Source organism: Drosophila sulfurigaster, chromosome X (assembly GCF_023558435.1).
Source record: "Drosophila sulfurigaster albostrigata strain 15112-1811.04 chromosome X, ASM2355843v2, whole genome shotgun sequence".
Lineage (NCBI taxonomy): Eukaryota > Metazoa > Arthropoda > Insecta > Diptera > Drosophilidae > Drosophila > Drosophila sulfurigaster.
Genome location: NC_084885.1, coordinates 5478430 through 5491839, shown reverse-complemented (window position 1 = coordinate 5491839; position 13410 = coordinate 5478430). Strand labels below are relative to the sequence as shown.

General features: G+C 42.3%; 2 protein-coding genes across 2 annotated transcripts in view; one reads left to right on the top strand and one right to left on the bottom strand.

Annotated features, from left to right (window-relative positions):
- The first annotated feature begins 206 nt into the window (after nucleotides 1–206).
- LOC133848902 (calcyclin-binding protein) lies at nucleotides 207–1350 on the top strand. Its single transcript, XM_062284636.1, has 3 exons — nucleotides 207–366; nucleotides 440–621; nucleotides 696–1350. Exons 1-3 carry the CDS (start codon nucleotides 352–354, stop codon nucleotides 1231–1233), a joined length of 735 nt encoding a protein of 244 aa, XP_062140620.1. The 5' UTR covers nucleotides 207–351; the 3' UTR covers nucleotides 1234–1350.
- A 3019-nt stretch (nucleotides 1351–4369) lies between these two features.
- The window catches only part of LOC133849121 (GAS2-like protein pickled eggs), an 84418-nt gene continuing 75377 nt past the window's right edge, over nucleotides 4370–13410 (bottom strand). Inside the window, exons 8-11 of the mRNA XM_062285009.1 lie at nucleotides 9651–9758; nucleotides 9334–9548; nucleotides 7613–8232; nucleotides 4370–7251 (exon numbers count right to left, since the gene is read on the bottom strand). Coding sequence (XP_062140993.1) covers nucleotides 5966–7251; nucleotides 7613–8232; nucleotides 9334–9548; nucleotides 9651–9758 — 2229 coding nt within the window. The 3' untranslated portion in view covers nucleotides 4370–5965. The remainder of the gene's footprint in view (nucleotides 7252–7612; nucleotides 8233–9333; nucleotides 9549–9650; nucleotides 9759–13410) is intronic.

Sequence of the window (13410 nt, the reverse complement as noted above, 5' to 3'; positions counted from 1 at the left end):
CAATCGAATATACTGTTTAATAATAGCTATAATCGATTAATTGTAAATACGTATCATATCAATATCAATCAACTAATAAATTACTACATTTCGTATAAACACTAATTAAGTAGAAAGGGCAATTTTAAATATGGTCGCGCAATATATTTTACCGATAAACATTTATACTGTCTAATAATGCAGATGGTATATTTTAGTGTTTTTTCTTAGATAAAAGCTGCAGTCACACTGCAGCTGAATGACAGCCCTGCTTTTCTGCACGAGCCGGCATCATAGTTGCTCGAAATTTCTGATAGTACGTAAATTTTTTGTTTTGTAAGGTCCCCAGCTAAATTTACAGACAATTTAACAATGTCTCTAGAACAGGTGAGTTATACTTGCTATTAACTACGTGTTAAAGCTATCTGATATTTTTATATTTTGTATTACAAACAAACAGCTCAAGGCGGATTCTAGTGAATTCGGCGCGTTGTTGGAGCAGGCGAAGGGAGCGCGTGTTAAGGCGGCTTTAACGCAGGCCAAAGCCGAAGTGGATCGGGAAATTATCAATTTGGAGATTAAGGCTCGCCTGGCTGCTGAACGCCAGGCATCTGGTGGCACAGCTGGCAGCGATACCAAAAGGTAAGTAAGTGCGCATATGTATGTATATAGTTGAAATCAACTAAGACTAAATGCGCAATTTTACTGATTTGTAGATATTTGCACGAATTAACCGACTATGGCTGGGATCAGAGTGCCAAGTTTGTGAAGCTATTCATTACGCTAAATGGCGTACAGCAATGCCAAGAAGATGCGGTCACTGTCAACTACACAGAACACTCACTGCAGCTGCACGTGCGCGATCTTAATGGGAAGGACTTTGGATTGAGCGTCAACAATCTGTTGTTTGCCATCGATGTAGCGAAGAGTTACCGCAAAATAAAGACCGACATGGTGGCCATTTATTTGAAGAAAGCAGAGGAGGGCCAAAACTGGGACGTGCTCACATCCATACAGAAGCGCTTGAAGCAGAAGGCGGACAACGAATTGGCCAAGGATAATGCAAATCCAGAGGAGGCGCTGGTCAACATTATGAAGAAAATGTACAACAGCGGCGATTCAAAGACGAAACAGGTCATTGCCAAGGCCTGGACTGAAAGTCAGGAGAAGGCGCGTTTTGGTCCGGATGCTAACAGTGGTCCTGGTGGTGGCCTAGGCGGACTTGGGGATCTCGGCAGTCTGGGAAATTTGTAGATAGGAGACGTATTCACATACTTAATGTGATATGCACAAAATTAATAAATGTATGTGTGGCGATGCTGGCGTAAAATTCCACAAGTTTAAAATAAAACTAAAATAACAATACAATAATGTGCAAATATAAAAACTTCAAGAAGAAATATTGAAGCTGATATTGAAAAAGGTAAGGAAAATATAGAAAACTGAGGAAGATATTAAAAGGATCATTTATATCCTTAAAAAGGTAAGTAGGTAAGGTAAGTATCTAAAAGTCCTGTTCAAATGTTTTAAAGGGGAACTGTTGACGCAGTAGTAGATGCAGTTGTTGTTGTTACCCATTTGACAGATATATATTGTTGCAATTTTTAGTAAAGAAATCAATATTTGAAATATTCTACCAGGCCAACAGAAGTGGGCAGCAAGTAGTTACGTAGAAAGTTACTTGCTTAGGATCCACAAACGCAGCAAGCCTTCTCTGAGATGACCACAGAGTTGTCAGCTTCTCTTCTCCTGAATTTGGCTGTGGTTGTTGCTACTGATGTAGTTGTTGTAATGGTCGATGCAGTTGTTGTTGTTGTAGTGGACGATGCAGTTGTTGTTGTTGTTGTTGTACGATCTCACCAGAAACGGCTAAAAAGTAGCAAGTCAGCAAGTAAAATACCAGGCGAACATAAATCAGCAGCAAGCAGAAATGCCGAAAATCATTTGCTTACTGAGTGGCGCCAAATTTGAAAATACAATTAAATTTTGCTCATCCTGAAAGTATGCTACACAAATTATTTTGCTGATGAACTGCTTGCTGCGCTATACAATTTTTTTGTAGCATACTTTAAGGATGAACAAATATTATTGTGTTTTCAGTAGCAAACCATAGATGGCGCCACAAATAATTTTTTGTAAATTTGCTTGCTGCTGATTTATGTTCGCCTGGTATTTCACTTGCTGATATGCCACTTTTGAGCCGATTGCAGCAGCATCGAGTCTTAACAACAAAAACTAATTCACTGATATAGCAACGCATAGATGGCGTCAGGTGAGTATTTCTGCTTGCTGCTTGTTTACGTTCGCCTGGCATTTTACTTGCTGACGTGGCTCTAGCCGTTGGCAGTGAATTAAATTTAACAACAACAATAACAACTACAAGCACTGAAATAATAAAAACAACACCTTCTACAACAACTAATACCACGTGTGTGTGAACAATTCCCCGAAAAGAATTTATAAAAAAGTTAGCAACTTAGTCAATATAAAATATTTACTTGACAACCTGTTAAAGACTATAATTAATTCTTTTATTATTTACTTTTTATACTATATATTGAGGATACCTCATTGATATTTAAACTTACCTTAGGGTTTTCCCTCTTTCGGTCTCACCATCACTAAAAGTCTTTTTTTTTCAAATGGGTTTTTGAAGTTTAATCAAATTTATGTAGTTTTAATTTCGATCGTCTATTTGCAAATAATAATTGATACCCAATTTAGCGCCTTGGTGATAGGCAACGTAAAATCGTTAATTAAAATCCGAATTCGAATTTGAATGCATTAATTAGCTGTCAAAAATGTTGAGAAAGCAAAACGTCTGATTTTAGCTAATTAGATGCACTCGCTAATTTACCTTGACGAGAGACAGGTGGTGAGCACAGCGATGACTCGTTGCGCACAAATTTCGCAGCCAAGTGTAGCGAGATGTCATCCATCGTGCGTAATGACTCCATTTTTCTATAATTATTATGCAGACAGGCGACTTCTACTTACGGAATGCCACGAAAACAAGTGCGAACCATATCGAAATATATATATGTATATGAATAATCATCATAAAGAAGAACAGATTTGGTATAGCGTATATACTCGTATTTATTTGTATTAAATTCTTGTGATTAAAATCAATAATGTTGTTTGCTGTTTTGCTTGCAATACATGTACTCGTAATGTAATCTATTCCATTTTTAATAGTTAGTTTGCTTTAAATGGTTTCGTATTAATTAATTGTATTTTAAATACATTTTCATATATGTTTTTTTGCATTTTATCAATTTCCCCGAAAATAACAATTAAAAAAAAAAAGGAAGTTAGAGCAAAATATAATTGAGAGAAAAGGAGAAACACATCAGCAGATGCTTTGTCTATCGGTTCGTCCGTCCGTCTGTCCGTCCGTTCTTATTGTTATATTTATTCAATTATAGTTAAGCAATTTCAATTCTTACATTTTGTATGTGCGTGTGTTGTAAACAATTAAATTGTTCACCTCTCTCTTCATTGCAGAAATCATTAATTGTTGTGTTTTGATTTGATCTAAATATATGTCTCGTAATAATTGGTTGTGAATTAGCATAGTTAGGAGCCAGAGCTCTCGATTTGTATATAGTATATATATGTATATAGAGCATATATGTATGTGTGTTTAATTGTTTAAGTATATGTGTATGTTGTCTATATATATATATATATAATTATAGAATAATTATGTATGTTTGGTTTACACTCAACTCGGAAATCATTTAACAAACATCGAACAGAACACGTCAAGTTTGAAGATATTATTAAGGCCGATTCCAACAAAGATTAAACAAAGCATATGCAATATATATAATATACAATGTATGTATATCATGTAAAAGGTACGACGTACTAATTATGGGTTAACTTTAATCCACACAATTAAAAAAAAAAACATTAAAAAAAAAACCAAATTATTTATATGCAATAATACGACATCATTGCAGTTAAACTAAGCAAATATATTACTGATCTCTCTGATAACTGTTTCTCTCTCTCCCTTCGTCTCTTGTCCCTTTGTCGACATTATCGATAGTAAGGTTATGGGCTGCGATATAGATAGTATTATAAGTAAGTAGTATCCATTATAAGTGTTTGTAAGATTCGAAAAGATTTTGTGACTTGTTTTTTTTTTTTTAGGGGGGAAATCGGAATTAGATATCAATAAAGATAAAGATATTGTGTCTGTATATCTGTGTTGTAAGTGTGTGTTTGCCTTGACCTAAGTAAAGCACCAAATTCGTTTGTTCTACGCTCTGTGATCGGAACCTTGTTGCCTAACTACTGCATATACTAACATACCATAATTAGTATACTCTAAATACCATATCAAATCGTACTATGATACTCTCTTCTCTTTTCCGCTTCGTTTCTTTTCTTTTTTTTTTTTGCTGTAAAATCGCATTTTCTTGTGTTAAAAGCTTTTCCCTTTCTCTCGCTTGCTTTGTATATAAAAATAAATGTTCCTTTTCTAAGACTATGCTGGAAAATAGCAAGCACTTGCACACACACTCACACATCGCACACATACACACACACACACATCGCACACACACACAACCACACACGCAAATACACGCACAACAATCAGTCCTACGAATTTCCACTTCTATATACACTACATTCATGTGCGTGTCTCTGTCTGTGTATCTGTGTGTGTGTGTGTGTGATATTGCTGTGTATGTGTTTTTTTTCTAATCATAAAACTTCTAGAAAATTATGCATTCTCCTTTATATATGGGAATCTGAGGGGATCTTGAGGGGATTCTACTAAGTTCTATCACGACAGTTATGCATTCTCATATATATATATATGTATATATATGTATTTTAAAATGTTTCACTCTCTTCTTAGTGCTATTAAAAAAATCGATTATAGCTGGAAATTTGTAAAATTTTGTTTGTTGAAAGTCTCAATTTTGGATTGTAAATGTTTGGTTCACTTGGCGCAACAACAATCAAAGTACCCAAACAAACAAAAAAACAAAAAAGAAAATAAAACAGTTTTCACTGCTCGCTAGCAACGAGATCAACGACTAGCGGGTGGCGAGTGATGAAGCAACGAATGCTGGTTAACGAGTGGCGAGTACGCAGCTCGCAAATGCAACAAATAATAATGTGCAGCGAGTAATAAAACGAGTTAGCGTATAGAAAAGAAATGCAACGAGTGCGAGTTATCGGAATGTAGCGGAGTTACAAAATAAATTATTGATATGCAAAATAACGAGTGACAGGTCAGCAAGGCAATGAGTGCACACGCGAAAGTAACGAGTGGCAAGTAAAATAATACAAGAACAGAAGTAACGAGTGAGGCGTTGTGATTAGAAGACGTGTGCCAACGTGTGCCCCACTACTGGTTGAAAGTAACGAGTGGCGAGTAGTAGTTGTTGTGTAGTACAAAATGCAACACAGTGCTGTTGGGTGTTTTTCTGTTTAACTTTTTCGATTTGTTGTTGCGCCATCTGTGGATACCTGATGAGGCAGTTCTAATTGCATTGTTATTGATTACGCTTTAAATATATGTATATATGTATGTATGTGTAGATAGATACGGTACTATACTGTACATGGATATAGATAGTTCTACTCTCGTATGTTGTGTATGAGGTTCATTGGAACGGTTCCGTTCGCTTCGTTTGCATCTGATTCGCTTCGGTTCGGTTCGGTTCGACTGTATTCTGGTTTTTGGTTCGGTTCAACGCACAACCACACACACACGCACGCACGCACAGACGGACAATTCCAACTTGACCCTAACATTAGCATAACACCTTAACTAACCCCCCATATGCCCATTCCCAATCCCATTCCCCTTTCGTCCAGTTTCATTATTGTTCTTTTCTTTTTTGGGGGGTTTTCAGAAAACGCTCGGAAGTAGTTTCACATTGACCTGCGACATTGACCGGGGCCTTGGCCGCAGACGGGCGAGCGCAATTGTCCGGACGCTGGGCGTCCGCACGTGCCGTTAATAAAGCTCCGTATGATGACGCACCGGCGCCGGAATCTTGGACATGCCACGTTCCCGACGCGGCGAAATGACGGCCGCTGCAGCTGCCGCCCCTGCTGAATGATTGCTGCCACACGAGGAGGCCGCCGAGCTGGAGCGCTTAGAGCGCGCCTTGGCCGGCGGTGAGCAGCTCTCGGAACGCTCCGGATTGCCATTGCTGTGCACCCAGGCGCTGGTAAAGTCCTCATACACCGGGGTCTTTTTCCCATTGCTGCTGGGCCTTGGCTGCTGCTGCTGTTGTTGCTGTTGCTCCTTGGCATCCTTGCTGTGGTGTTGCTGCTGATTGCCGGCGGCGTAACGCGAGAGCAGCGTCTTCATCTTTTCGAGTATCTGGGCATCGTTCTTGGCACTGCTCGCCGCTTCCAGCAGCTGCTGTGCGAGCGGCGATGAGGCATGATTCTTTACCGGCGATGTGGTCAGCGAGCTGCTGCAGCCGCGCACACGACGTCCGTTGCTATCGTAGAGGATCTGAGAGGAGCGCGTCTTGGCATTACGCTCAAACGGCGACGTTGTTGTTGTTGGCGGCGTAAACGTATCGCTGCTGATTGTGGGACGCTTCTTGCTGGGCAGCGCACTCGCTGCACTGCGTCCGCTCCACGTGTTCGTCACATCGCGCACCAGCGGCAACTGCGATGCCTTGTTACCCCGTGCTGCCGTTGTCGTGGCTGTTGCTGTTGTTGGCGGACGTCGCACCGAGCGATACACAGGCTGTTTGCGACTGAAGTTGTTGCTGCTGCTGCTGCTCCCGCTGGCGGTGGCAACACCGGAACGCGTGCTCAGATCCTGAAGACTGCCGCCGGCGCCGCTGCAGGTGCTGTTATCGATGCTGCTGCGACGACGTCGCTGCGCCAGCGGCGATCGTGGTATTTTGCTTGAGGCCTGTGTGGTGGCCACCTTGATGTGTTCCCGCTCTGGCTCCTGTTCCGGCTCCTGATCCTGTTCCTGCTCTGTGGTCACCGTGATCACGTCGTCGGTGATGTAGACACCCGACTGCGCAAACTTGTTGTCGACAGTATAGGCGGGCTTAAACTTGGACTTTAACTTGGGCTTGGGCAGCGCCAACACTGCAGGCAGAGATTGCGGACCATCGATGTAGTCCGGCTCATCGTCCTCCTCCTCCTCTTCTCCCTCCTCGGGTTGCTCCTCCAGCTGCTGCTGATGCTGCTGCAGTTGCTTTGATTGCTCCGGCTCAGCGTCATCTGTGGGCGAAATTTGCGAGTCGCTCGACGTTTGATCTAGACGCGCTATGAAAAGAAAGACAGAAAAAAGTTATCAGTTAGGATAATTACTCGGTGTTAGCTTAGGGAGAAAATGTCCTCTTAATGGATGACATACATAGGAAACCTTAACCTACATAGTAATCTAACTAACTGTTAAGTTAACAAAAACAAAACATTTCACATAAGTACTAAAGCAAATATTCCGACACCGCAAGACGGATGAGAAAGTTATTTTTTCTTTTATTTAGGAATTGCATTTTGTTTGTCTCAGAAATTTGTCAGTTCTCATATTATCATAGGCGAGAAATAATCCCCGACATCACTCAACTCTTATTTTTAGGCTATGTTTAGCTTGGGGTATAGTTAGGGAACATAAGGAACATACCTTGGCTTTCAGCGTCCTCGATGGAGGCCTGACTGTGGAGCGACTCGCGCTTCTGTGCGTTCGACTGAATGACGCCCAGACTGCGATAGCCCTCATCGCTTATTTCGCTGCCATTGTCGCTGATATTCTCGAATTTGCTATTCTGTTCCGGCTGTGCTCCTGCCGAGCCTGTTGTTGTGGCTGCAACTCCAGCTGCTGTCTCCTCCTTGGGCACATCCTGTGAGTTCTGTTTCTGCTGCTTGCGCATGTCACTCATCAGACGACGCTGACTTGGCGACATGCTGCGTCTCGCCAGACTCGGAGATCCCTGCAATGTCTCCATTGTTGTCGCTGTCGTTGTTGCGCCTCCGCCTCCGATTCCGCCTCCCATTCCGTTTCCGATTCCATTTGTATTTCCGTTGCTCGTTTGGTTGAGGAACTTGCGCTGTGGTGTTGGACTGCGACTGCGATGCTTGTTTGTGAAGCCAGCACTAGGCGATAGATTCGATACGACACCAACTCCGGTGTTAGCTGTGGGCGAGGCGGAACCAGCTCCAGTTCCAGTTCCAGCTCCAGCTCCAGCTCCAGTTGCGTTTCCAGGGGAAGTTGTGGAGATGATGCGACGAGCTGCATGCGGTGAACTGAAAAATTTAATGAGATACAGATGCAAAATTAGAGGAAGCGAATGCAAAACATGACAATGATATTCTCCCATCGACTTATAGCCGATCAATATTACGATGAGTAAACATTTACAATTAACAACGTGATCTATGCGGATCGATTATAAAGCCATTTGTTATCACATTTCACGTGTGCATTGTCAACTACAAATAACAATTGAAACAGGCCTTTCAATTCTAATCTTCAAGCGATTAGTGTGGTCAATTCTCTTGACTGATAACGAGTGACTAGCGATGATAGTTTCACCGTATTTCCGTCGTATGAGTCGGCGTACAACACACAGCTATAAATAGTTATGGAGCCAATCAAACTACAATTATTGATTGCAGCCTTCACAAGAAAATAAATGTTTTGGGACGTAGGGAACTCAAATAGTGAAACGAATGGAATGGAACACAATGCACAAGCACTGTGTTAAATTTTGGTATTTTTCACTATGTTAATATGGTATATTTTTTTAATATTAATATTTTACTTGTTGTCAACAGTACTTGGCACGTAGGGAACTCGAATAAGGAAACAATATTTGGAGTGAATTGCCTAGCGGAGGATGGAATCGAGTGCAACGGAACATTTTAGTATTTTGCATTATATTAATGTGGTACATTTTAAAAGACTTCTTGGCAAACCTAACTAAATACACATATATTCATGAAATGATTCATAGGATGAAGCAAATTTCTCTGAAATGAAATCGGGAAGCTGCACTCGCAGTTAACTTTGTGCTAACTATGCAAATGTACTATTAAAGTGCCAGCTAAATGAATAAGTGGCGTGCATTTTGTCTAGCTTAACTGCAACGCATCTGCTCCTCTTTCCCTCTCCCCTCCCACTCTTCTCTTATAATGGAGCTACTAATGGAGCACTCAAGTGGCATCATTGTGAGCTGCTGCTCGCTCTACCATCATTATGCGGCTTTATGCATGCAATTAACGCTGGCGATAACAACTTAATGCATGTTCTGCTCCCTTCTCTTCACCTTCCGCCCCCTTTTCGGTTTAGTTTTCCACATTAATGCGAAGCTGTCTCTCGCTGTCGTTGTCACTGATTTGACTCACCGTTCGTATATCACCTGCGCATTGTGCAGTTCGATGCCGCCGCCTCCTCCTCCGGTTCCATTGGGCGACTGCGAGTTGCTGTTGCGGGGCAGCAGACGAGCGGTGATGGAGCTGCGATGCTGGGCGCGACAACGGCAAGGATCGTGCTTGTCCAGATAATGCGACAACGTATCCCAACCGCCGCCCACACGCACCATCACATGGGATCGCAGGATCTGCAAAGAGAGAACACAAATGCATGCAAATGTAGAGGAGCATTCAATGGCATCGGCAACTTCTTTTATATGTATGGAGTTGTTGCTTTGGCCTTTACTTACGCGCACAAAGATGAGCACTTTGGTGTCGCCAATGCGATATTTGCCCTCGGAGACGCGCACCATGGGAAACTGTGAGGGGCACGTGCATTTCTCCACCAAATCTCTGACCTGCAATCCAAAACGAAAAGACAACAAAAAAAAAAGCAAGCAAGCAAATGTTAGAAAATGTATAAAAATGTGTCAGCTCTCGCGCCCATCTCTGTCGCTCTCCTCTCTCTCTATCTCTCTCTCTCTCTTTCTGTGTTTATAGTCAACCCGCGGCGTGACCCCGTAGGGCATTGCATAAGATCAAGAGCCACAGGCGATCACAACGCCAAACAAATGCAATCCCAACGACCACAAAGCTATCTATCGACTGTGAACTGTGGACTGTAAACTGGACGCGACATTAGAGATGTGCAACAGTTGAGATGAGCACGAAGTGAGACTAGCCAAAAGATCTCTCAAAAGAAAGTCTTTGAACCAGAGAAAGTTATTGTATAATAACATTTGATTTCAAATATTGAATTGGTATAATTTTTATCACCGATAATTCGTGTTTAAAATCATTATTGCTTATTTTTAATCATTAATCCAAAAACATTATTGTTTTTTTCATTTCGAAATGACTTATTTTCACATTCAATTCTACAGTCTGCAATTATATTTTGTAGGGGCTCAAAACTTCGACTAGATAATCATAAATACAAAGAAAATTTCAATATATATCGAAAGCCTTCTATCTATATACACATTTATGTAATGTTTATAATTTATATTATATTCGAAGATAATAATAATAATAATGGTACAGTATAATAAACTGAAATAATACTGTTTCCTGCTGAGGACAATTGCTGCTACTGTTCTACTTTTGACGACTGCTGACCAAATTCTTAAGACTTCTCATCTGTTTCCAACTAGAGGTGGAGAACAATCGTTGGCACTATCGACACTACTGATAGTTGGGCGCCATCGAATCAAAATCGATAGTAGCAAACACTATCGATGGTACACAATTGACTATCGTCGAATATCGATGGCGCCCACTATCGATAGTTCTCACTCTCTACAGCTTCAAACAGCTGATTATTAACTACTATCAAATTGCTAATGCCAACCAATACCGATAGGAAGTATTGACTAGACTCCATTGCTGTTATAAAGTATAAAGCACAGTTGCATCTCTAGCGTCTCAGCTGCATTTGAAATATGTGTCTTATACCTTTTTACTATACTATCTTCTTTATCTACAGCCACAACTATTGCTGATGCTTGTGCAGTTTCATTTATTCTTTTTGTCATCCACTTTGTTGCCTGTCACGCGCATGCGGCAGTCGTGTCACGCGCTCATCTGCAGCGATGTTCCGAGTGCTGCTGCTGCTGCTGCTGTGGATCAATGGGCTGTGGGCAATGCATTGCGACTGCATAAATTCACGCGCTGCCATTGTCCGATGGCCGAGCAAATGATCAAACAAATGAGCGGAACAGCAAACGAATCGACTTGGCTTCCATTCGGCAGTCAACAGTCAGCCAGACAGACAGACAGACAGCTGGACCAAAGCCCAGGGCAACTGGCTCCTTCTTGTTGGTATTGCTGTTGCTATTGCTGTTGCTGTTGTCGTTGTCGATGTTGTTGTTGATTCGTGTCTGTAGGGAGCTGCTTGAGCAGCGTCTGTTGGCCAAGTTAGCTACTGTGCCGGCGACGTCGCCTTTGACAGGCCTTCGACTGCGACTGCGACTTTGCTTTGGACTGCGCTAACAAAGCTCAACTTTTGGCCAGGCTAACAACAACTGCAACACGAACAACGAGACAAAAAAGCAAACAGACAAAACGCATTTGCACCTTTGAACTTCGCTAGTTGCAAGCCAAAATACCCAGCAATCAAGTCAACTGTCAGCGGGGCATGCACAGCAACAACAACAACAACTACAACTATTCAACTAAACAATAACTTAACTTTGTCATCACAATTCAGCAATCTTAAAACTTGAAAAATATATTCAAATATGCAATAGTGAGGTAATCATTTATTACTTTGCATCAAGTAACTAAATCGATCTCTTAAGAGTACTGAATGGTTGCTGCTGTCAAAGGAGGAACACATTAAACAGGATATCTACAGCGTATTCGTGAGTCGAGCATTGTCAGCTGAAGTTAGCTAACGACAGGATTGCAGGAATGATTGGGAACTGTGCCACAGCTGTATGCGTGCCACAGCAGCAACTGTTGCTGCGGTGTGGGGTCAGGGGAAGCAGGAGAGAGGAGAGGGAGGTGGAGTTGCTGTTTGGTGGGTGCCTTTTGTGTGGTAAGTCGACATCACAATAAATCTAGCATTTGGCGATAAGCCGCAAAAAGAGATCTGGCCATCGACAACACGGCAATGGCAACAGCAACAGCAACAGCAACAACCAGCAACAACATCAATGGCAGCAGCAGCAACAAGCAACAATCTTGGCATGACTGTGACGCATGCGAGATTAGCTGGCGCTGGCAATGGCGCTGTGATCCTGGCCAGGCCATAAATCGTAAGCAGCAGCAGCAACAACAACAACACAGCAACAACAAACAGCAGCCACAGCAATGTTGACGACGCGGACGTGCCAAACGGCAGCGACAAATGATTCGTGGCTCGTTTTTTTTTGGCCGTGGTGGCACATCATTTGATTTTCGACAAGTTGTTGAGGCTATTTGCTGATTTGGCAGCAGCAGCAGCGGCAGCAACTGTTGCCGTTGTCGTTGCCGTGCCCGGTTGCCGTTGCCGTTGCCAAACAAATTGATTGGCCGACTGAGTGATCGCCGCAGACAACAAGCAGGAGGCAGGAGACTCCAACTACGAAGTCGAAATCGAAGTTGTTGTAGTCGCAATTGCAAGTCAAGCTCAGCTCAGCTTCAGCAACCATTGAGCATGTCCGCCCGCCGGGCCACTTTGCCATTGTTGCGGTGGCTGTTGCTGTTGCTGCTGACAATGTTTGTGGCAGCATGTGGCAGACAGCGAGGCATGTCCATGTTGCGTCCAATAAATGCGCAACGATTTAACCAGCCATCCATCCAACTGCTGTCGATTGTGGCAACCCATTGACAGCAGCCGAAGCAGCAGCAACCAATGTTGCTGTTGCCGTTGCTGTTGCATTGATGTCAATGTTGCTGGCGGCGTGAGGAAATGTTTGTGCATGGCTTTTCATTAGTTTTCCGATTTTTGCCGATTTTGGCGATTTTGCTCCTCAATCCTTGGGCGCTGCCGTTGTTTTGTTGTTTTGTTGCTTGCTGCACATTGTACATTGTTGCCGCTGCTGTGGCTGCTGCTGCATGTTGTCGTCGTTTGTTGCTTGTTTGGCCGTTGCTCGTTTCTTGTTGTCATCGCGCAATCGCTGCTCGCAGTCACACTTGCAATTACATTGCCAATTGCGATTTGTTGTAATTGTTGTTGGCACATCGGCAGGCAACATTGTGGCGCCACCGGGCAGCAGCAGCCGCAGCAGCAGCAGCAGCAACAGTGCAACAGTGTAACACGACAACACGCCTCGAACATCTTGTCAAATTAATTAACAATGTGATGAGACCACAAATGTGACATAAGCAACAGCATCAGCAACAATTGAAATTGAAATTGAATTGCAACTGTAACTGCAACTGCAACCAATTGCAATTGCAACACTTAGCAGCAATAAACATCAATAGATTAATCAATACAATTAACTCCAAATTGCATTGGTTATTTTTGAGAGTTTCGATCTATTAAAGCCACAATTTATCCTTATTTAAATGTGTTTAGTTAAA